At 32.0% G+C, this 23908-nt stretch overlaps 1 protein-coding gene across 10 annotated transcripts in view; it reads left to right on the top strand.

Moving 5' to 3' along the window:
• Positions 1-23908, top strand: part of LOC114336077 (uncharacterized) — a 161000-nt gene that overhangs the window by 94497 nt on the left and 42595 nt on the right. For all 10 annotated transcript variants that reach the window (XM_050652279.1, XM_028286442.2, XM_028286418.2 and 7 more), the window contains 5 exons: positions 7294-7554; positions 9332-9376; positions 10754-10962; positions 19231-19559; positions 21826-21940. In XM_050652279.1, the coding sequence (XP_050508236.1) occupies positions 7294-7554; positions 9332-9376; positions 10754-10962; positions 19231-19559; positions 21826-21940 (959 nt within the window). The remainder of the gene's footprint in view (positions 1-7293; positions 7555-9331; positions 9377-10753; positions 10963-19230; positions 19560-21825; positions 21941-23908) is intronic.

Here is a 23908-nt window from a genome sequence, read left to right as displayed (position 1 = left end):
ATTTATGACCTGTATTTTTGTACACCCTGTAATTATTATACACTAATCCTATTCAACTATTCCTAAATCTAACATTGGCTTACAATATTGAATTGAAAATAAAAAATCTCAAATAAACTAGGTTTTATTTATTGATAAACATGCTACTAGATATAAACGAAAAATGAAATGTAACAAAATTAGAGAGAGGATAAAAAGAACAAAATTATTTTCAGAAAGTTTCTACAATATTGTAATAATTGTATCTTACAAGATTGGAAGTTAGAATTTTAAGATTGCAAAAAAAAAGAATGTGTGTGTACTTTGTACGCACGTAAGAAGTTATACTTCTATTATATGATTTAAACGAAATTAATATACTTTTTATTTATATTTTATTTAAATATTAAACTAATTTATACTTACTACTTCTCAAACATTTTTATTAGAACAGTGCCAAAAATTAAAATAATAAAAGAATAAAACACACACAAACACATTAAACAAGCCACAAATGATGTCTGAACATTAATTGTCGAAAATTTTTTTAACTAAATACGTATTTTCTGAAAATACAATTATATAATAAATATACTTACAATCATAAAATGTATTAAAAAAAACAAAAAAGAAAGTTTCTATTGGGACTCGAACCAGCGCTGATAAGAGCGGTTGGTATTGGAATTCATATTGGAAACCACAGCTGCCATATCGGATAATTTTTGACATGTCATTTGAACATCCAATCAGAACAAAGTTATAATGCGCATGCGCCGGGCTGATAGGTTTTAACATATAAAAAAATCACCCTCTATCGCCGGTAAAGAAGTATAACTTCAAAAACCAAAATTAAGATATTTCATACATTTTGGTATTATAGCAAGACTATTAAAATAAAATTAAAGGATATTTATTTAGCAATTTAGGTATTTTTATGAAAAACGAAATAATTATCAGTTACCCATTTAATATAAGTTATTGTAAAGTCAAGTGCATATGCAAAATATCGTAAAAGAATTTCCAAAAATTGTTTACACAATTTACATAGTTATTTAAATAACCACTTTATTAACAAAAAACATGTCCGTAACGTACGCAAAGAGTACATACAGATTAAAAAAAGAAACTCCAAAATAGATAATAGTGAAAGATAGAGGTTTTGGTTATCGAAGTCCATAAACTGTTTATATCTCTGTACTAACAAGTACTCGGTGCAACCAGTTTTGGAAGAGCAGATAGTTTATTTTAATAAAATATCTGGTATAAAGAAGATCTTTTGATCGAATCGGTACTCACGGTTCTTAGCTTAATTTCCAACCCCAATCAATTACGTTTATCTCTTGTTTGGTGAATTCTGTAACTTCAGTTTTTTATTCATCTAATAGCATGTTTACCAAAAAAAATTAAACCTAGTTCATTTGAGATTTTCTGATTTCTATAGACCAATACTATTTTTAGAAACAATTGAATGGGATAATTTGTTTTTTCATACTTTAAATTATTACTTAGTTTAATAAAAAACTATGTATTATTATATTATTCATAAATATACATGTTTTGTGATTAAAATTATTTCAAATATTATTAAAAAAAATTGAAAAAAAAATGTTTAAACAAATTTGATAGGGTATATAACAATTTATTTATTTAAATAATGCATACTCGTACTGTACGCAAAAAGTACATATAAATTAAAAAAGAAACGTCGAAATCCGTAGGCGAGAACAAGAGATACAGCTAACAGTTCCTTCTCCCTTCTCATCGATCTCTCAAGTTTCAAGGCCGGTCGATTGTAAGGGTCACATTTTGAAGCCTTGTGGACGATTTGTTTGAAAGTATATATTTTTTATATTCGGTACATTAAAACTCTGAAGTATGTTCTTTCAAATGTGACTAATTTGATTTCGTAATTGTTATAGAGAAAGCTGCTGTGACTTAAAAAAATGGGGGCGGGCAACTTCGTCCCTAATTGTCCCAGGACACTTTTTTTTTGAATTTGTATAAAAATTCAGTCTTTCTAAATATGAAAAAATAATTTTTCTATGGGTAATGGTTAAAAAGTTATTCTAATTGTTTATAAGCAAAAATCGACATGTTTTTGCAAAATAATTTTGCGATACTTAGAATTATTTTTTGTCATTTTTTTTAAATTAAATTATTAGCATAAATCTTTTTCTTTCATAAACTATCCAAAGTATTACTGTAATTTCATCATTTTCTGACTTATAGTGTTGCAAAAAAAATTAATTTGGGATAAACAAATTAAATAACTTTTAAACTATTTGACCAATTATTATGAAATTTAGAGTATAATTTAAGCACCAGAAGTTCCAGCATTCCGTATAACAAGAAGGTTCTAAGTTAATTTTTACATAAGTTACGAATATTTAGAGAAACTCAAAATTTTTGAATTATTCTGCAATTTTCTAAGCAACCAATAAGGATAGACATATTCAGCGGACGCCATATTGAAGTTTTCTATATGATTTATGAGTTTCTTACTTCCAAATTTGTTTAGAATGCTTAACCTATTGGCAATAGACGAAAAAAGTGAAAATTTAGCGTTTTTTTATCTTCATTTGTTTATAACTATGTATATCATCAAAATCGGCTGCAGGAAACGTATAGGTTATTATTATAGATGTCCACACTACTCAAAAAATTTGGTTTCAGCCTGGAGGGGGTTGTGTCACCAACATGATATTTTTTTTCCTTATTTCTCTGAACTAAAAATGAACTTCCATCAAGTAACGGTCGAATCCATCAACTAATAAATTTGAGGCCTACGAATTTCAGTACTTGGTCTGGATCCCGCATATGAAAAAAAAAGTTGATTAATAGCAAGCTGAAAATGTTTTAATAGCTTAAGGGTGTCTAGTTGGACAAACTTTGATGTATGGGAACACTGCAACAGAAGAAGTTTTAATTGTGGAACAGGTTAAAAATTTGGAACATCAGAATACGAAAACGTCCCATGTATTTTGTCGGACAGAACTTCCAAATAACTTTTACCCTTTCATTAAACTGTACTGCAAAAATCAGACTGCTACTTATAACCAACTGGGCATTTTAATGAGTGGAACACGCAGAACATGTCAAATGACAAAAATTATAACAGGTGACAAACAGTAGTCTGACTTTTGCATGAGAGTTTAATGAAGGGGTAACAACTCAATTGGAAGTTCTGTCCGACAAAATAAATGGGGCGTTTTCGTGGTCTGACGTTCTAAATTTTTAACCTGTTCCACAATTAAAGCTTCCCCTCTTCCAGGGTTTCCATACATCAAGGTTTGTCCGACTAGACACCCTTAAGCTATTAACAAATTTTCAGCTTGCTATTAATCAACTTTTTTTTTCATACGAGGGATCCAGTCCTGTACTGTTTATTTTGCCGCATACCGTATTTATCATATTATTACATACATACACGTACATTGTAGGTTATAATAATATGGATAATGAAGAGGAAGATATGGAGTACATGTTTAGAAAACTAAAGAAAGAATATGAAAAATGGTGTCTTAATATGAATATGTCAAAGACAGATTATCTTAAAATAGGGGATGATAAAGAAGATCCAGTTTGAAATTAGAACCATAAAAACATGTAGGTTACATTGTACATTGTAGGTTACAATAATATGGCTAAGATATGAATATTTATTATGCCAGCGAGGGAATGATAAGGAAGATATGGAGTACATGTTTAGAAGACTAAAGAAAGAATATGAAAAATGGTGCCTTAATGTGAATATGTCAAAGACAGATCATCTTAAAATAGGGGATGATAAAAAAGATCCAGTTAAAAATTAGAACCACAAAAACATGTAAAGAATATAAATATCTCGGATCTATAATATCTAAAGAAGGCATAGAAACAGAGACGTCGAAAACAGAACGCAGCAGGGCAAAAAAGCGGTAAATATTCTAAGCTCTCTACTATGGTCTAAAGATATAAGTCAAAAAACGAAATTGACAATCTATCGAACCTTGGCCGAGCCTATTATGACAGATCACGAAAACAGATAAAAAAAATAGAAGTAGTAGAAATTGATTATCTAAGGAGAGCGTGTGGTATATTCAAAATTGATCAGATCAGGAATGAAGCTATCAGAAGGAGGACAAATACTGTATATTACAGTTTAGATAGAATTGAAACGAAACAACTAGTGTGGTATGGTCACCTGACACGAATGAATGAAAATAAATGGCGAAATAAAGCCTCCAATTACATACCAAAACAAAGAAGAAGAAGGTGAAGGTCTTCAGTTGCTTGGTAAGAAAATGGGACACGCGCCAACTCGCAACTTTTAATGACAAACATTTTCAAATCAAAATGTACAACGGCCAATTCGTAACTTTTCTACTACTTGACTCTGCCAACTCGAAACTTCTCTTCTTCTTCTTAACTCAGGCGAGACTCGTTAATCTCTGGCACTTGGTCATAAGAACTTTGTACCAAACCCTGTTCTTCTCCTTAAACTTTAATAAGTCCTGTGGCCTCAACGAAGGCCAACAGTTTTCTTATTGGTAGTTTTAAGATCTCTTCTGGTTCAAACCTCATTTGACCAGTGAAGTTCTGCCTTACATCACCTAGCACACTGCAATAGCATAGTATGTGTATGGCAGTTTCTTCTTCCATTTCGCACTTTCTGCACCATGGTTCATTCACCTTACCTAGTTTGTATAGGTGATTTCTTAAACGACAATGTCCAGTCACCATTTCAGTGACCGTTTTGATCTCTCGTTTATTGAGGTTCATCAAACTGTTCGAGAGTTTTTTATCAATATTATTGATTATTTTTTTAGTCTGGATTTGCCCTTGAGTGGTTCTCCATTTAATTTGATGATTCTTTATCAGCCATTTCTGAACCTCGTTTTTCATAGCATCTTTAGTGATGCCACAGAAAGGTTCTGGGCCTTCAAAAGTTTTTCTCGAGCCTTGTTTCGCTAACATATCTGCTCGTTCGTTCCCATGCACCCCTTCATGACCCGGCACCCATATTAAAGACACTTTGTTGTTTTTTGCCAGGTTATTGAGGAGATCTTTGCAGTTTCTCACCAGTTTTGATTTGGTGAGAGGGTTCTTTACAGCCAGAATAGCCGATTGGCTATCTGTGTAAATGTTGATTCTCTTAGCTTTAGGGTCCTCATCAATTATTTCATCAATGCAGACCACCAAAGCAAAAACTTCAGCCTGGAACACCGTTGTATGTTGACCTAGGCTGTAAGATTTATTATAGTTACATGTTTGCCCAAAGACTCCTGATCCAGTACCATGGGCAGTTTTAGATCCATCAGTGAACCATATTAAGTCTCCATTAATGTTTGGGACTTTTTGTTCTCTAGATGGGTAATTGTGTTAATCTTCTCAGTGAAGATTAGTTCTGGTGTCATCATATCTAAGTTCATCATAAAGATGTATTCCTCAAGTATAGTCCCAGTAATGTTTGTGTGGCTATTCAATACATAATTTGGCCTCCAAGTATTGTTTGCTTTGAGCCTCAGGATGGTCATAAAGGCTACCGCCGAAATATACAATTCCAGCGGAGGGAGACCTGTGATAGCCTCTAATGAAGCCGTTCCTGTACTATTCAAGGCTCCTGTTATATTTAGAAGCGCTTGTCTTTGTAGGGTGGTGAAAGTGGTCACACCAGATTGCAAAGCCGTTTTTCTCCACCAGAGTACTGACCCATAAGTAACTGTCGGTCGTATTACTGATGTGTACAACCAACATATCACCTTTGGTTTCAATCCCCAAACTCGAAACTTTCTACAGGTGAATTCAAAACCATTGATTAAATCTAATATCTCTGGCAGTTAGGTTAAAAGGTAAGAAATAAAGATGAACAGTAACGGATTTAGCCAACACGGGACGTCATATTGATAGAGATATTACTTTAAACCTTAAAATTAGATTAATACGCTGCTACATATTCTCCACATTGCTGTAAGGAATGGAGAGCTGGACCCTTACAGAAACAGTAATGAAAAAATTGGAGGCTTTTGAGATGTGGATCTATCGACGGGTATTGCGTATAAGTTGGGTTGATCGAATAAGAAAAGACATAGGTTTTATATCGAATGAATAAGAGCACAGAAGTAACAAAAACAATAATAATTCGAAAGTTAAAATAGTTCGGCCATGTAATGAGACATCCAACCTTCTACACCTCATAATTCAGGGCAAAATCTTCGGAAGAAGAGGCCTAGGCCGAAGAAGAATATCCTGTCTCAGAAATGTCCAGTAACTCTTCCAAGAGACAATACATAAATGATGAATACCTTTTACACCACTTTCAAATAGGTAATTTATACAGATATTAGATGCCTGGAATACCGGTATTAGATTAACAACATCGTTAGGAACTACTTAGAAAATGAAACTTACAAATTCAGCGGTACTTTATGGGTTATCGAAAAATTACTTGAGGGCCAGAGTTACCAGTTGGCCTGTAATTAGGATGACGGATTAAAATAGTTACAAATTCACCGGGAGAAAAAAAATGTACGGCACATAATGAGAGATAAAGCCATCAAATAAGACGAATGGATGGACAGAAAACGATGGCGGTCGAAATGCGAGAAGCGGCACAGAGGTTGTAGGAACTTCGCTTATAGATATATATGAATATTTCAGAATAATTTTGGAACCTATATAGTACAACCTTAAGGCCGATTCACATTAGGCGCTAAGATCACGCTCAGCTAACGTTCCGCTCATGGTCAAGAATTTTGGCTTTATTCAGAAGAAGAAGATTTAATTTGACGAAAGTCAGAGAATAGCACGGTTCTTTGCATATAAATTTGTTTAGCATGTTTAAAGATTTGTCAAACAGGATTTGGCCATCATTGTTTTATGTATGGATGAAGAACAGCATCAGTGTATAAAGGTCTCTGTAACGATAAAACTAATTTTTTTCAGAAATTTCGAATCACGAAACATAAGTTATTTTATTACATTTTGAATAAAATTTCGGTGGATGACGTCACTAGTATGAAATATATGCTAAAAAATTGCAATATAAAAATAAAAATCGTCATGTTTCAACATTTCGTTAAAATCTTATTTATAACTACTGCCAAATATTGATGTGGACTAGTTTCTGTCGTCCACACTGTACGTATGTATATTATGTTGGAAGGATTACTGTATGCGTCTCGATTTTTCGAATGGGATTTCGGGCCCGTGCAGAAACATCATACCGAGCGACAAAAAGTGTTTACTTCAAAAATAATTTCAGGAAAAATTTCTTAATATATTTGCAAACAACGGACGATCCTTATTTACTGTATCTCTTTCTATTTGTTTTAGATTTCTCTACCTGGAGTTAATTACCTTAAGACAAAAGTCAAAGGATGGTCGGTGGTAGATCAATCAAAAGACTTTTGTATCGCAGCCGAAGCAGGCACGATCAGCCAGGACGTTATTGAATTAAACAAAAGATCAGAAAATATTAATTCTTGTATCAAGGAAATAACAAATGGATACATTAACGAGTTTTTGATAGAAATGCAAGAGTTAACTTCATCACTCTCTTCAGGAAAGGACAATCTGGAGGCTATCGTAAAATCAGTAAGTATTCTGTCATATTTGGGCCACAAGCACAGTGCCTGATAGGAATTTTATATTTTGTTTGGTATTTACTTAACATTATATTTATTGTAAATAAATATCTAGATTAAGGGCAAAAGAAATACAGAAATTGATGGAGCATTAGGATTAATTCATCATTATATTTTTCTGTGTTGATTCTTTATTAAATATATTCAAATTTTGAAAGTAATAATATAAAAATACAATAATTATGGAAAAGTTGTACGTTTATGAGTTTTTTGACATTACGCTTGAATGATAATATTTGATCTGATGATATGTACTTACAGTTGACTTGGCTATAAGCCGGTCTTGGCAGCTTGGGTGACTGTAATAATTATACAGCAATAGAGTATTTACAAGAGATTAGGGATTATTAAGTTTTACAGCTGTTATTAAAAGAACTTTTATAATGAGGCACTATGTTTGTGGACACAGTATTCATAAATACTTGGGTGGTTTAAGAGCACAAATTTTATGGTTATTTTTAAGGTGTTCCTGTCATAAGAATGCTTCATGTCCATTTTCAATAAAAAAATATGTAATAGTTTTTGATATATTGGAAAAAATTGATTTTTATTTTGATACTTGAAAGGGCTATAACTTTTTTTATGTGCACATTTGTACTAAGGTCAGTTAGGTTCAATCGAACTATTTTTTGTCCCATAATATGTGATTTAATGACTTGCCTTTTTGTTACACCTGTTTTTGTCTTTAAAAACAATTTTGTCGATTCGTTTATACACTCTACGTTAAATTGTCTACTAATGTCTTCACTCCTCTTTCGATCTCTTATCGCATTTCCTTTATTCTTCTCAGTACTCTTATCTCTGCCATTTTGCAGTAGTCTTTGTATTGTGTCTGTATCGGGTCTTGATTCTGATGCATATGCCATTATTGACCTAAAACTGGCTTTAAAAATTCTTGACTTAATCTTAGTGTTAATATGTCGGTTTCGCCATATACCTAGTGTTATTAAAGCATGCTGCCAGTCTATTTGCTTCTTGAACTTAATTTCTCACTTCTTTGTCCAGGTCTCCGTACGCGACAATGTAATAATTCCAACGTATTTTACTTCCATTACTTGTTCAATACTGATACCATCAATTTCTCTTTTGCGTCTGATTGGTTCTTTACTGTTTTTTTATTATTTTAGTTTTCTGAGATAAAATTGTCATATTGAATTCTTTTGCTCTTATTTTAAATCTATGGACTAATCTTTGCAGACCATCTTCATCTTGGGCCATCAATATTGCGTGGTCTGCGTAGCAGAGTATTCTTTGTTTCTCATTCTATATCGTATTCTTTTGTTGACGTTTTTGATGATTTCAGAAATATGTTAGTATGTGGAAATTGCTCTCTAATTAAATGAAATATTACACACACGAGTCTGTACCGCCATTAATAAGAAAAAAAAATACACTTTCTTCAAATAACCTTTTTTATCCCAGGCCTAGATTTTGTGTCACAATGAAACTACTAAAATCGATTATTTAAAAAAAATCAAACTTTAACTGACTGATTTGGCAACATAGAGAAATAGTTACCGTCATCATAATGTATATTATCACAATATTATGCCTTCATCTTCGATAGTGTCACGTACTGCCGATGCGCTGTTGCCAAAGGTTCGCAGAACTTTTAAAAAAACTGTGCGACTACTAACTCTCGAATTAATATTAATGACGCGCTGATGGAGCCTCTTAAACTATTAATTTTTATTTGTTTTGTTCATTCTAATGTTTTTTATTTTTAGGGACAAAGCAGTAACGACCTAATAGCAATTCTAGATAGCATACAGGTAAGTGGCCCGAATAAATAGATCTTTCAGACTTTATGATCTCTAGAACCAAATGGACTCATGCAAAAATAGGTAAAGGTTCATAACATCTATACTATGTATAAGATACTAAGTATATGGTAACATTGCTCCTGTAGTGATCCTTTCCCAAGTTATTATGATCCTTTTGTAACTTGGCTACATCGTACTGATGATGCTCAACTACTGAAACACGCATATATACCTACGGTTGCCTACCATCTTTTTATATATTTCTTTTGGATTCACATTCACTTTACGAGGTTTTGCCAATAATTTATATATACGCTTACTCTATTTAGTCCTGTCGCCAGGGGGGGTACAACGGCCTTCTTAATTCAGATGGACTTACCCAAATTTTTTTTATGTATTTTGACCCGTAGAACACGAATTTTTTGGGTAACAGTTGATCCGGATGTCGATAAGATTGTTATAAACAAAGAAGTTGAGGAATTACATAACAGCGATTTCTCGTAAAACAAAACATTTTTTTGTATTTTTTGGGTCATTCTAACCAAAAAATGTTCCTACAAGTTTTTTCGTAGGATGCATAGTTTTCGAGATAAACGCGGTTGAACTTTCAAAAAATGGAAAAATTGCAATTTTTGAACCCGAATAACGTTTGAATAAAAAATAAAATAGCAATTCTGCTTACCGCCTTTAAAAGTTTAAGTCAAATTATATCTGTTTTGAATATTTGCATTGCTAAAAATTTATTTTTTGATTGTTAAAAAAAGCTATAAACACATACTGTTTCCCGTGCCTAATACATGCGTTTTAATGCATGCTACTTAGAAATAGCCCCGCTTGCACTTTTACCTCCTCTACGTACTCGTTCGATTTTAAATGAGAAATCATTGAAACATCACTCAAGCACTAGGTGTTTATAGCTTTGTTTTAACAATAAAACAATACATTTTTGGCAATACAAATAATTAAAACCGATATAATTTGACTTGAACTTTCAAATGCGGTAAGCAGAATTGCTATTTTATTTTTCAATCAAAAGTTTTTCGGGTTCAAAAATTCCAATTTTTCGATTTTTTGAAAGTTCAACCGCGTATATCTCGAAAACTATGCATCCTACGAAAAAATTTGTAGGAACATTTTTCGGTTAAAATGGACCAAAAAATACAAAAAAATGTTTTGTTTTGCGAGAAATCGCTGTTATGTGATTCCTCAACTTCTTGGTTTATAACAATCTTATCGACATCCGGATCAACTGTTACCCAAAAAATTCGTGTTCTACAGGTCAAAATACATAAAAAAAACTTGGGTAAGTCCATCTGAATACAGGAGGCCGTTGTACCCCCCCTGGCGACAGGACTAATTGTATTTGCTAACTAATTTGCATTTTAGGAAAGCTGGAAGGTATACAGATCTGACAAAGATCCCTCAGTAAAGCAGAAAATGATGACCTTGACGGAGCTTAGTACCAAATACGCTTTGGGATTTGATTGGATAGCTGTATTAAGCAAAGTGACAACTGGTGCCATTGCTGGTGATACCAAAGTCTATTTTTCTGAATATCTTGATCAGCCTTTTACGACATTAGCTAGTAAAACTGCGTAAGTTATTATATATCTGTACATTTATGTTAGCTTCACTCGCCTAGTAGTGTAGGAAACAGACGTTGAACCTCGCCAAATGGACACAAGTCCGGTTTTATTATTTTTTTCTGGTATATCAAGGGATGCTTATTATGAGACTAACTCTTTCTTAAAAAATTTCGCCCCGGAACCCCCTTTTCCCCCCTTTAAAGGGGGTAATTTGTGGTTTTTTCGAAACGTAGCCCTTCCTGTACGTTTTGCAAAAAATTTACTTAATAGTAAAATGGAGCCGACTATATTTCCTACTATTTATTTCCCGACAGCATATGTCTATCACCCACCGTTTAGCGGGGGTGGCGCCCCAAAGTTGACAAATTTAAAAAAAAATTGTTTTAAAAAAAATTATGTTGTTCTGAAGCTATTTTCTTGTGGCATTTTTATAATCAAGTATATTCAAATGGGAAATAAGCCACAATTTGACCTAAAAATGATTTTATTAACGTTTCGACGCCCAAGTCGGGTGTCGTTGTCAAAATACAAAATAATATTGATAAATAAAAAAAATTATTTTTCCCTAACTGTAATGAAAATTAGAAAGACACCCTGCCGCACTTAATCACAAATAAGTAGCTGATTTTTTGGTATAGGTTTCATTTAAGGGCAATTTCAAATTTTTTAATTACAGGGTGTTACATTTTAAAAAACCCCTTTTTATACCAACTGAACTAGAGTAAAAAACTATTAGCGATTATCCATGTACTGGTGTTATTTACAAATTTCTATAATGCACCCCATATTTTCCCCGGAACCTCCCCCAAAAAAAAATGAGAATTAATAAAAAAAATAATCAAAAATTGATTTTGGGCCACGACTGTGGCTTTAGGGCGCGGGCGCAAAGAATATAAAATATGCATAGGTAATAATGTGCATCAGACAGTGTGTTCTTTTTATTTTCCATAAGTATGTTATCAATAAAATGAATAGGTGACGAAAAAAAACTGGAGCCCGCCAAAGCAATTCTAAGGTTTACGACGCCACTGTGCCGTAACGGTTGCTTATACGAAAAAAATGCATAGGACATTATTTGTAGAAAACTAGTGGTCTTTAATTCTGTATAAGTTTTGTTTGAAAAAAAATTCATAGGTAATGAGAAAATTGTAAAAACATGCTCTCCAAGGGAAAGGGGTAGCTTCTGCAGTTTATTTTCAAGGATAGGGGTATATATTTATGAAAGTCCTTATTGATGGAGCATAATGTTTATATGAGTCAAAAAGCAAAAAAAAAAATTTTTTCAACCCCCCCTTTATTTCTTTTTTTTTGCTACAGGGGTTGCATCAAGAAATCGCTATTGGTATATATGTATGGGTAATAAGAACGTGCACAAAATGATATATGAAGCATTTTAATAAAGGGCGTGGTGTGTGAAAGATTCCAAGAAAATCACTTTCTTTATTAATTCTCCTTTTTTAGGGTGGTTCCGAAAAAAAAATGGGGATGCATTATAGAAATTTGTAAATAACACCAGTACATGGATAATCGCTGAAAGGTTTTTTACTCTAGCATAGGCGTTTCGGGTGGTATAAAAATGGGTTTTTTAAAATGTAACAACCTGTAATTAAAAAATTTGCAATTGCCCTTAAATGAAACCTATATCAAAAAATCAGCCACTTATTTGTGATTAATTGGCGCAGGGTTTCTTCTTAATTTTCATTACAGTTAGGGAAAAATAATTTTTTTAAACATCTTTTTTAAAAATTTGTCAACTTTGGGGGACCACCTCCGCTAAACAGTGGGTGATAGACATTATGCTGTCGTGAAATAAATAGTAGGAAATATAGTCCTCTTCATTTTACTATTAAATAAATTTTTTGCAAAACGTACAGAAAGGGCTACGTTTCGCAAAAACCACAAATTACCCTCTTTAAAGGGATGAAAAGGGGGGTTCTGGGACGAAATTTTTTAAGAAAAAGTTAGTCTCATAATAAGCACCCCTTGGTATACCAGAAAAAAAATAAAACCGAACTTGTATCCATTTTGCAAGGTTCAACCTCTGTTTCCTACACTATAATATTAAGAAGAAGATTTTACTAATTTCTTCCATTTTCTCTGTTCTCGTGTTATTTGCTGTTTTGCAATGTTTCCACTGTATGATTTACTCAACTTTCATTTTTATATCTGATATGCCCTAAAAATTATTTATATCTCTCTAATTTGCTTTTTATCATTATTGATTTTGAATTACTTTACCTTCTTATTTATTTATTTAGCTTTTTGTATTTTCTTTGTTATACGATGTGGCCCAAAAATCTAAAATCATATACCTAATTATCTCTTCTTGTAGTTTCATGGCCTCCACTACCTAATTATCTCTTAAATGAATAGTTCGAATTGGACAAAAATCGTCATATGCCTATTCTGGATATTTCAAATTCGATCATTAGCAACTTATTTATACATAACACTCTGTATATTGTATTATTGCTTGAATCCTCAGTTCAATACAAGTTCCACAATATGTAACACTTGGTATTTTATCTAGTCATGAAGGTCTTAAAATAAATAAATCTCTTTAATATCAAATATGTAGTTTTGAAGTAATTAAATAAAAAATTGCACTATCCAGTGAATGACTGACCAATAGAGACCTATGAAAATTAAAATTTCGGCAATAATAATTTTTGATAATTTCCCATCGTCAAGTAGCATGGCTCATGTCCTTTGTTATTACCAAAATTTAAAATTGCATAAACATTCAGTGACATTAATAATATTATCAACTTGTCAAAGTGAACACCATGAGCAGGTTTAGCAAATATCCAGATGAAGATATCAATAAAATATTAGTTAAAATTATCTAAAAATACAGGTTTATTTATGAAATAATCTTACCGAATTACACTCGAGCTCTTAAAATTACCGATTTGTATTGTTCTCGTGACAAATTGACAGAATTTCCTAACCCGAAGGGAAGGTTCGGGAAATTATGGGAAATTTATTATATTCCTTCGTCATTAAATAGTGCTGATCACGGATCCCGTAGACTTTTCCCTGAGGTCTTCTTAAATACATCTGCTTGGTGAGTGGGTTCGAAGTTCCTTCGCACTACGAAGATAATTGATCTCCTTGCCAAATTCTATCGAACATGATATGAAATTAAACCGAAGAGTTGCCTTTTATCTTTTCTTTTATATTTTATCTTAAAATTACCTATTTGTATTGCTCTCGTGACAATTTAACACAATATGAGGAAGACGAAAAAGCAACAGATGCAAAGGTTTACTACTTCTATACAATTAGAATAATTGAAATAAAAATAATAAACAATAATTTAAATCCAAGATTTTTCGTTAAGAAACTGCTTTCTGGCTGCATCCCGTATCTCCGGCTTTTACAATATATAAGCACAAGAGACGACGAATATAGAAGAAGGCAAATAAAGGACACTTAGGCCACGTATCTACCCTCTTTTCGTCTAGGAGAAGGACCGAAAGACAGTTTCAGGTGCTCAAATCTGAGTAAGATGAAAAAGATAAAGGCAGTTTTTGTTTTCATTTGATTCAGAGTTGGACCACCATCTCCAGATACCTATTTCTGCATCTCATGCGTCCTCGGTGGAGCTATTCAGTAACAACTGTGAAACAAAATCGACAAACCCTGCCTATTTAAGAGGAAACAGTAGCGATCAACAGGTAGCGAAAACGCGTTCCAAGATTGCGGCTGTAATTTTGAATATTTTTTCGAGATATTTGGCACACGTATTCGTAATATAATAAAGAATGGCGGTACAGAGCCCAATCTGAAAAATATATTAATATGTGGATTTGCTCTGTAATTAAATACTATATTAAAAAAACGAGCCTGTACCGCCATTAAGAAGAACAAAAAAATACACTTTTTTCAAATAAACTTTTTTATCCGATGCATAGATTTTGTGTCATTTTGGAACTACTAATGAAATAAAAAATTTTAGTAGTTCCAAAATGACACAAAATCTAGGCATCGGATAAAAAAGTTTATTTGAAGGAAGTGTATTTTTTTGTTCTTCTTAATGGCGGTACAGGCTCGTTTTTTTAATATTGTATTTCATTACAGAGTAATTTCCACATAATAATATATTTTTCAAATTGGGCTCTGTACCGCCATTCTTTATTATATTACGAATAAGTGTGCCAAATATCTCCAAAAAATATTCAAATTTACAGCCGCAATCTTGGAACGCGTTTTGGCTACCTGTTGATTGCTACTGTATCACCTTAAGGGAAAACATCGCGATGCAATGAATTCACCTTTTAAGACGCAAACAGCGACATCTCTCGTAACACGAGGAAGACGAAAAAGCCCCAGATGCAAAGGTTACTACTTTTATACAATTAGAATAATTGAAATAATAATAATAAATAATAATATAAATCCAAGACTGTTTCGTTAAGAAACTGCTTCCTGGCTGCATCCCGTATCTCCGGCTTTTACAATATATAAGCACAAGAGCTTAAACAATAAGCTCTTGTGCTTATACAAGGGCTTTTACAATATATAAGATATATAAACCAAGACCTCTACGTAGGTTTTATAGATTTTGAGAAGGCCTTCGATAAAGTCAGACACCAAAAGCTGTATGAAATCCTAAGAAGCAAAAACATCGACAGTCGCGACATTAATATTATATCCAGGTTGTATTGGGGACAAACAGCAAAAATCAAGGTTGATAATGAATTAACCGAAGAAATTGAGATTCGTCGAGGTGTGCGTCAGGGTTGTGTGCTTTCTCCACTACTATTCAATATATATAGCGAAACAATATGTCAGGAAGCACTCCTAGAGCAAAATATTAGTATGAACATTAACGGAGAGTTAATTAACAATATAAGATACGCTGATGACACGCTAATAGTAACAGATAACCTAGCAAATTTACAGTATTTGATGGAAAATATAAACACTCATACCAAAAAATATGGTCTAAAACTGAACATCAAAAAGACTAAATTCATGATTGTAACGAAGAAACTATACACCAATGTGAATTTAACAATAAATAATCAGCCAGTTGAAAGAGTTACGTCCTACAAATATTTAGGGGTTAGGGGTTTGCTTCACTGATACTAATGGCTAGACAAGAGAAATCAAGAGGCGAATAGAGATAGCGAGACAATCGTTTGTCAAAATGAAAAAGTTCCTTTGCAGCCGGGACATAAATATAAACTTAAGAACAAGAATGTTGAGGTGCTATGTTTTCTCCGTTCTGCTGTATGGCATGGAAGCTTGGACGCTGAAAAAGATAAACATCAAAAACATTGAGGCATTCGAGATGTGGTGTTACAGGAGAATGTGGAATGTGGCTGTTTGCGACATCTCAATAGTACTCTGGGCTAATTAGCAAAATTCATGGAAAAGTTATTTACCAGCAATTTTATTGCTGGAATCGAATTATAAGATCCTATATATTAATAATATAGGTATGCAAAGTCCGCAGATAGTGTGCTACTTTTTTTAAAAATAAAATGGCGCCGACAAATCGTATTTTTTTCAATTATGGCTCTATAACTCCCAAGATTTTAACTTTACAACCAAAACACCTTAATAAAAATTCACCGCAATTAAATTCTGCATAGAGATATGTTTTTCACGATTTGCTCCGACGAAAATTTTCCTCGGAAAATGCGGGTTTTCCTAACAAAAACTCTAATTTTCAAATAAAGTTTTAGGTAAGTAATTATTAATCAATAATTAAATAACTTAGTGACATCAAAGCGTTCTTGGTATAGATTGTAATTCCAGAAGCCGGTGAAAATTAAATGAATATTTTAGCAACAATTCAATTGTTAATTAACAAATTACGATCGCAATCATGATACATTGATAATCATGATACATTGATCAAACTTATAAAGATTATAAAAATGAGATGCTTATTTAATATTTTATCGACAAAATATAAATTTTTCTTTTTTTTTTGTATAATCTTTAAATTTTGAAAAAATAATAGTTATAATACGCTGGTCTAATTAGTAAAGTACAAAGAAAGGTTATTTACCAGCAATTTTATTGCTGGAATCGAATTATAAGATCCTATATATCATTAATATAGGTATGCAAAGTCCGCATATAGTGTGCTACTTTTTTTGTAAATAAAATGGCGCCGACAAATCGTATTTTTTTCAATTATTGCTGTATAACTCCGAAGATTTTAACTTTACACCAAAAACACTCAAATAAAAATTCACCACAATTTAATTCTGCATAGAGGTATGTTTTTCCCGATTTGCTCCGACGAAAATTTTCCTCGGAAAATATGGGTTTTCCCAACAAAATCTCGAATTTTCAAATAAATTTTTTTATCCAGTAATTATTTATCAATAATTATATAGCTTGGTGAAATAAAAGCTTTCTTGTTATAGATTATAAATTCAGAAGCCGGTGAAAATGAAACGAATATTTTAGCAACAATTCAATTGTTAATTAACAATTTACAGTCGCAATAACAACCAAAATAATCATGAGACATTGATCAAACTTAGAAAGATTGTAAAGGTGTGATGCCTATTTAATATATTGTCTACAAAATATAAATTTTTCATTTTTTTGCATAATCTTTAAATGTTTAAAAAAAATTGTTATAAACAAATTAATATTTCTCAGAAATTGTTTATTATATTCTAATTAAAAATATACTTAAAATGCGTATTTCATAGCTCTTGAAAATGAATGCTTTAAAATAATTTTCCAACCATTTGCAAAAAAGTTATGAAGCAGCAAAATAAATATACGAATTCTCTGTTGTTTATAATTTGTTTTAATTGTTTCAAATCTTAAAAGTGAGTCCATGGTGCAACCTAATTACTCACAAAGTATGTCAAAAATTAGTGCAATGGTTATATTTTAATCAAAGATTAAAAATACTTTTTTTTGTAATTTTTAGCGCAAACGTAGGCCTGATACAGAGTCGGAGCTAAAATGTTCACTCGAAGCGACTGACACGCAGCATGCATTATTTATTAAAAGTGTACATCACACGGCCGGTCGTCGTCGCTCCAAGTGAAAATTTTAGCTACAGTACTGTGTTACTCTACTTTCGCGCGTGTAAATTACAAAAAAATATATTTATAATCTTTAATTAAAATATAACCATTAAACTGATAATCGAAATTTTTTTGTAAATGATTAGCTTCTACTTTAAACTCACTTCTACGCTTTGAAAGAATTAAAAAAAATTATAAACACAGTAATAATCGTATGTTAACTTTGCTGTTTCATAACTTTTTTACAAATGGTTGCAAAAAACTTTTAAAGCATTCATTTTAAAGATATTTAAAATGCGCATTTTAGCTATTTTTTAAAATTAAAATATAATAAAAAATTTCTGAGAAACGTTAATTTGTTTATAACTATTTTTTTTAAAACATTTAAAGATTATGCAAAAAAATAAAAAATTCATATTTTGTCGACAAAATATTAAATAGGCATCTCATCTTTATAAGATTTCAAAGCTTGATCAGTGTATCATAATTATTTTGGTTATTATTGCGACCGTAAATTATTAATTAACAATTGAATTGTTGCTAAAATATTCGTTTAATGTTCGTCAGCTTCTGGAACTATAATTTAAACCAAAAAGGCTTTTAAGTCACCAAATTATTTAATTATTGGTAGATAATTACTTATCTAAAACTTTATTTGAAAATTAAAGATTTTGTTGGGAAAACCCGCATTTTCCGAGGAAAATTTTCGTCGGAGCAGATCAGGAAAAACGCGTCTCTGTGCAGAATTTAATCACGGTGAGTTTTTATTTAGGTGTTTTTGTTGTAAAGTTAAAATCTTCGGAGTTATAGAGCAATAATTGAAAAAAACACGATTTTCGTGCGCCATTTTGTTTATAAAAAAAGTAGCACACTATCTGAGGACGTTGCATACCTATATTATTAATATATAGGATCTTATAATTCGACTCCAGCAATAAAATTGCTGGTAAATAACTTTTCCCAAAAATGGCCTATTCTCCGATAATCAGCCCAGACTAATAGGTGAATTCATTGTATCGCCATGTTTTCCCTTAAATAGGCAGGGTTTGTCGGTTTTTGTTTCAGAGTTGTGACTGCATAGCTCCACCGAGGATGCATGAGATGCAGAGATAGCTATCTGGAGATGGTGGTCCAACTCTGAATCAAATGAAAACAAAAACTGCCTTTATCTTTGACATAATATGTAAATTAAAGCTGTCAAAGAGTCACTAGGGATACAAATCGGTAATTTTAAAGCTCTTGTGTAATTACAAGTGATAATTTTTAGGGGTCTAAAAGACATGTTGGATTTATGGTACAGTGTTCAAATGTACAAAAACGTTGTTATGGAGAAACAAACCGGCAATCTAGGACATTACTGCATGCAACTTACTTCTGAACTTATTCCAGAACTTAGTTCCCACATAATATATGAGTTAAACAATAAGAAAGAACACGAAGAATTATATGCACTAGTTGATACGTTATTAAATAATCTTAAAACTCGTTTTGAAAATTCCTTGGAACAAGCTAAATTTGTGACAGATTCTTACAAAATTCTAGGAGACAGAATTAATCAACTGCAATTATCAAGACCGCAAGCAATTAGTCTTACAGGTAATGTTAATTTTATTTGTTTTATTTGATGTCAGTTACTTATTTCTACTTAATGTCTGTGATTTTTGTATAATAAACTTACTTTTTTAAAATCTTTTTAAAATGTAGTTACTTATATCTTCTTACCTATCGCACCTTGGGAAAAAGACTGTTCCAATTCAAAATTTCAATTTTACAGGACAGGCATTTTAATGTTTGAAGCAAAATGTAAAATCAAATAGCAGAGTAAAGATATTTTTATTTGCTCACATAAACAGAAAACAACATCCTAAGTGAAACTAAGTTAGTCAACTACAGTAACTAGTAAGTTAGAAAATTATCGGTTAGTCAACGTAACTTAAAATTTCCATTTTTTGAGTTGGAACACTTTTCTTCCCAAGGTGCGCTATGTATTCTTAATGGACACATTGCAAATCCTTTTTTATATTGTGACGATACGTGTGATATTTCTTTTACATCTGATTCCTTCTCCTATTGGAGTTTGGCTATCATTACAACTATTCTTATGTTTCCAAAACTTTACCAAAACTTATTTTACCAAAATATTACCAACAGCAAGGTTTCCAAACAGAAAATTCTTCTTCTTTTACTTTTATGACGGTTCTTCACGTTCTCGACTTTAAATTATTATGACTTTTCAATCTATTGAATATATTTTAATTCATTCATTTATTTGATAATGCAGCACTATACAGGATGTCCCAGACTAATTATTTAGCCACGCTATATCTCTTAAACGAATAGAGATTTTCGAATGGGACAAAAAGTGACATATTCTACTCGTAATACACTTCAATATGGCGTACAAAAAAATATATATATCAGGTGTTCTACAGCATTCGCCGTTTCCCGCATCCTATTCGCCATGCTTTTCGGTCACGAATATCTTCCTCGTTGAGTTGTCTACTGTTCATTGCTTTCTCTACATCTTGTATCCATGTTCCCTTCGGTCTGCCTCTTTTTCTTCTCTCGGGTGGTACATACTGGATCATTTTCTTGGGCCATCTTATTGGTCCCATTCTCTGGACATGCCCGTACCATATTAATCTTTTTTGTTCTATTCTGTCTATAATATCCTTTTCTACTTCCATTCTTTCTTTTATTTCTTCGTTTGGGATATGCTGCAGTTTAGATATTCTGCAGCTTCTTCTAAGCGCGTCAATTTCTAAAGCTTGAAGTCTTTTATTTTGTCGGTCTTTTACTTCCCACACTTCCGAGTTGTACAGGACAATTCCTTCCACGATAGTTTGGTAGATTTTTTCTTTGTCTGATTTTGCATTCCTGTACTCCACCAAATGCCATTTAGCTGTTTTATAGCTTTTCTTCCTTGACTTATTCGATATTATATATCTTGATCGCATGTGGAGTTTTTGTCAAAAATTGAACCTAGATATTTAAATTCATCACATCCTTTTATGTATTCCCCTTCTAATTCTAAGTCTTCAGTATCACCTCCGACTACAAGGTATTCAGTTTTCTCCATGCTCATTTCCAAACCCCATTTTTGGTACTCGTCTTTCAATTTTCTACAAAAATCATCCGCTAAATACAAAAATCCGTACAAAAAAATCATCCGCTAAATATTTATCCCTTAGTAACAACCCCTAACTTTAATTTTTTTAATAGCACCCTGTATATTTTTTTATAGTTTTGGATGTGGTCTTTTATCGTCTATTCAACACATTTTTTGAAAATAAAATCGGTTCGTAAATAACCAAGAAACTATCAGTTTATTTTTGTTAATTGTGTGTCCCAGACTAATTTATCCAGGCTATATTTCTTAAACGAATAAAGATTTTCGAATGGGACAAAAACTGATCTATTCCATTTATAATACACTTTCATATGGCGTAGAAAAAATTCATCCCTAACTTACAGGGTGCTATTTAAAAAAAATAATGTTAGGGGTTGTAACTAAGGGATGAATATTTAGAGGATAATTTTTTTTCTACGCCATATTAAAGTGTATTACAATTATGTAATAGATCAGTTTTGTCCCATTCGAAAATCTCTAATCGTTTAAGAAATGTAGCCGTATTAAAGTACATTACAAGTAGAATAGACCACTTTTTGTTCCATTCGAAAATCTCTATTCGTTTAAGAGATATAGCGTGGCTAAATTAGTCTGGGACACCCTGTATAGCTTCCAGTTTCTTTATATGATTCATTTTCAGTATCAGTGGCCATCTTAGGTTATAGAATATTTTAATAATTTATATTATTTTAATTTATAAAATACACATAAACTTAAACAAACACATTTTAGATGTATCGATTTCAAAAATAAATGGTGTGTATCAAGACCAACTGTATCAACTGATGGAGCATTACAAAAAACAAATCTATAATCAAGTTGGGCAGACTATAACACCAGAAATATTGTAAGTATTTTTGATGGCATACTATGAATGATAAATATATTTTTTCTAATATTTTTGAAGAAAAATTTTAAGTAGGCACTTAGGTCCATATTATAGGAAAAATGTTGCAGAATAATCCTCCTCCACTATATTTTCTTCTTCATAAGGATGTAGTGGCGTCATGTAATTTGTTTGATTATTTCTGTCCAATTATCACTGGTCAACAAAAAAAAATTTTTTTGAGTTTGTTATTTAGTAAATATTTTCTGTTTGTATACTGTTATATTCCTATTTGATATGAGAATTAAAATTTTATAATTATAAGCAAAATTCAAATTAATATAAAAGATCTTCAATTTTCTCAACCACGGGCATGTAAATTTAGAACAACCTGTATACAACAAATTATTATATTTAGTTTTTAAGAAAGTGATTCGAAGAAGCGTACGAAACTCGATAACAATGCGCCTAAGATAAACAAGTTTGAGTGACGCGGAACATTCTAGTGTTCGCGGAAGGTTCGATCATTAGCCTACGCTAAATAAGACTCAGTGAAATAGATAATAGGTCATTAAGTTTTGTAAAAAGTAGAAAGTAAGTTTAAATTGGGAAATGATTATTTTTTCTTGAAATACATTAAACATATTTAGGAGATTAAAAGTTGGTATTGAGGAATACGGCGAATTAAAATTTGTGGTGGAATGTTGATCTTTGAATCTGGAAGGGATATTTAGAAAGTAGGGAAACGAATGAGGATGAGAGATGAGAATGTTTTGAGCGGTCGATAGGTGAAGTCCAGTGGTAGACGGTAGTGTACGAAGAGTGAAAAAGCCGGTATAATTCCGTTAGTGTTGAGTACCCATCGGAACGAGAGGTAGGCCGAGTCGAGAGAAAAGAATCTCCTTGAGCAAAGAGTGTCCCGGTGGCTGATTGAAGTGGTTCAAAAAAGGTAGAACACTGCATCACGAGAAAAGCAGGAACGCGAGCGATACGAGGTAGTTTTCAAAGGAGAACATTACTGGAGGCCAGGACGAGTTTTTCATCGCAACCAAGGGTAGGAGGAAACGGGTTTTGTGTGAGGACATTCGCAGTTTACCAGATAAAGGTCAGTCTCATTTGTCAAGACATGAATGTATGGGTTTTTGTATTAAATACCACATTAAAAATTGAAGAACATAATCGCTAATATCAGAAGATTTTCATCAAACTTAAATCAATTTGTTGCTAATAAATCCTAATAGTTTCATTATTAATAAAAGTTTTAAATTGGAAACCAAAAGGAAATAAGATTCCCATTTTTAAATGTTTGTATTAAATAAATATAAGATCTAACAAATATTAAGCAGTAATTGCCATTTACATAAAATAAACAAAATTTTGATTTATAATTGTAATCCATATGTGTGTATTATTTTATTTTTTCCTATCCCGATTAGGAACCACTGAGAAATACTTAGAAGTCACGAAAGTAAGTAAGTAATTTTATAATTCGCCCTGAGATTGAAAACATATTGATATGTGATCTGGTTGATTAATTAGATTATCATTAATGCATTAATTAAATTAAATTCCATATAAGAATATCATCACATATAAATAAATAAGATTACAACAATACATTGAAAATTAAGCAGAAACTCAATAAATAATAAATAAAGTTTGCTTTTGTAGCTTTAGATAATGAAAAATAAATATACGGTGTTTTGGCAGATTTTTTGAGGATCCCTTGTATTTTAGATGCCAGAAAGGGGTGAGTGGGGACTGTGAGTGTGAAGCCAGAAGTGACACACTGACATGGTAGTGTACGCGTGATCATTGCAGTGGAATAACGTATTTTATGTGTCGCAAAGTCTAGAAATGTCTTCCAAAAAGTGTAAAAATGACGTGGACTGTTTTTGCTATATTTATGTCGAATTCATTACAGTGGAAGCCAGAAAATTTTATTTGGCAGCTCTACAAGGAGATTAAAACAGCTTTTCACAATGGAAA

Source organism: Diabrotica virgifera, chromosome 1 (genome assembly GCF_917563875.1).
Source record: "Diabrotica virgifera virgifera chromosome 1, PGI_DIABVI_V3a".
NCBI classification, from domain to species: domain Eukaryota; kingdom Metazoa; phylum Arthropoda; class Insecta; order Coleoptera; family Chrysomelidae; genus Diabrotica; species Diabrotica virgifera.
This window is presented reverse-complemented; position numbering and strand designations above follow the sequence as displayed.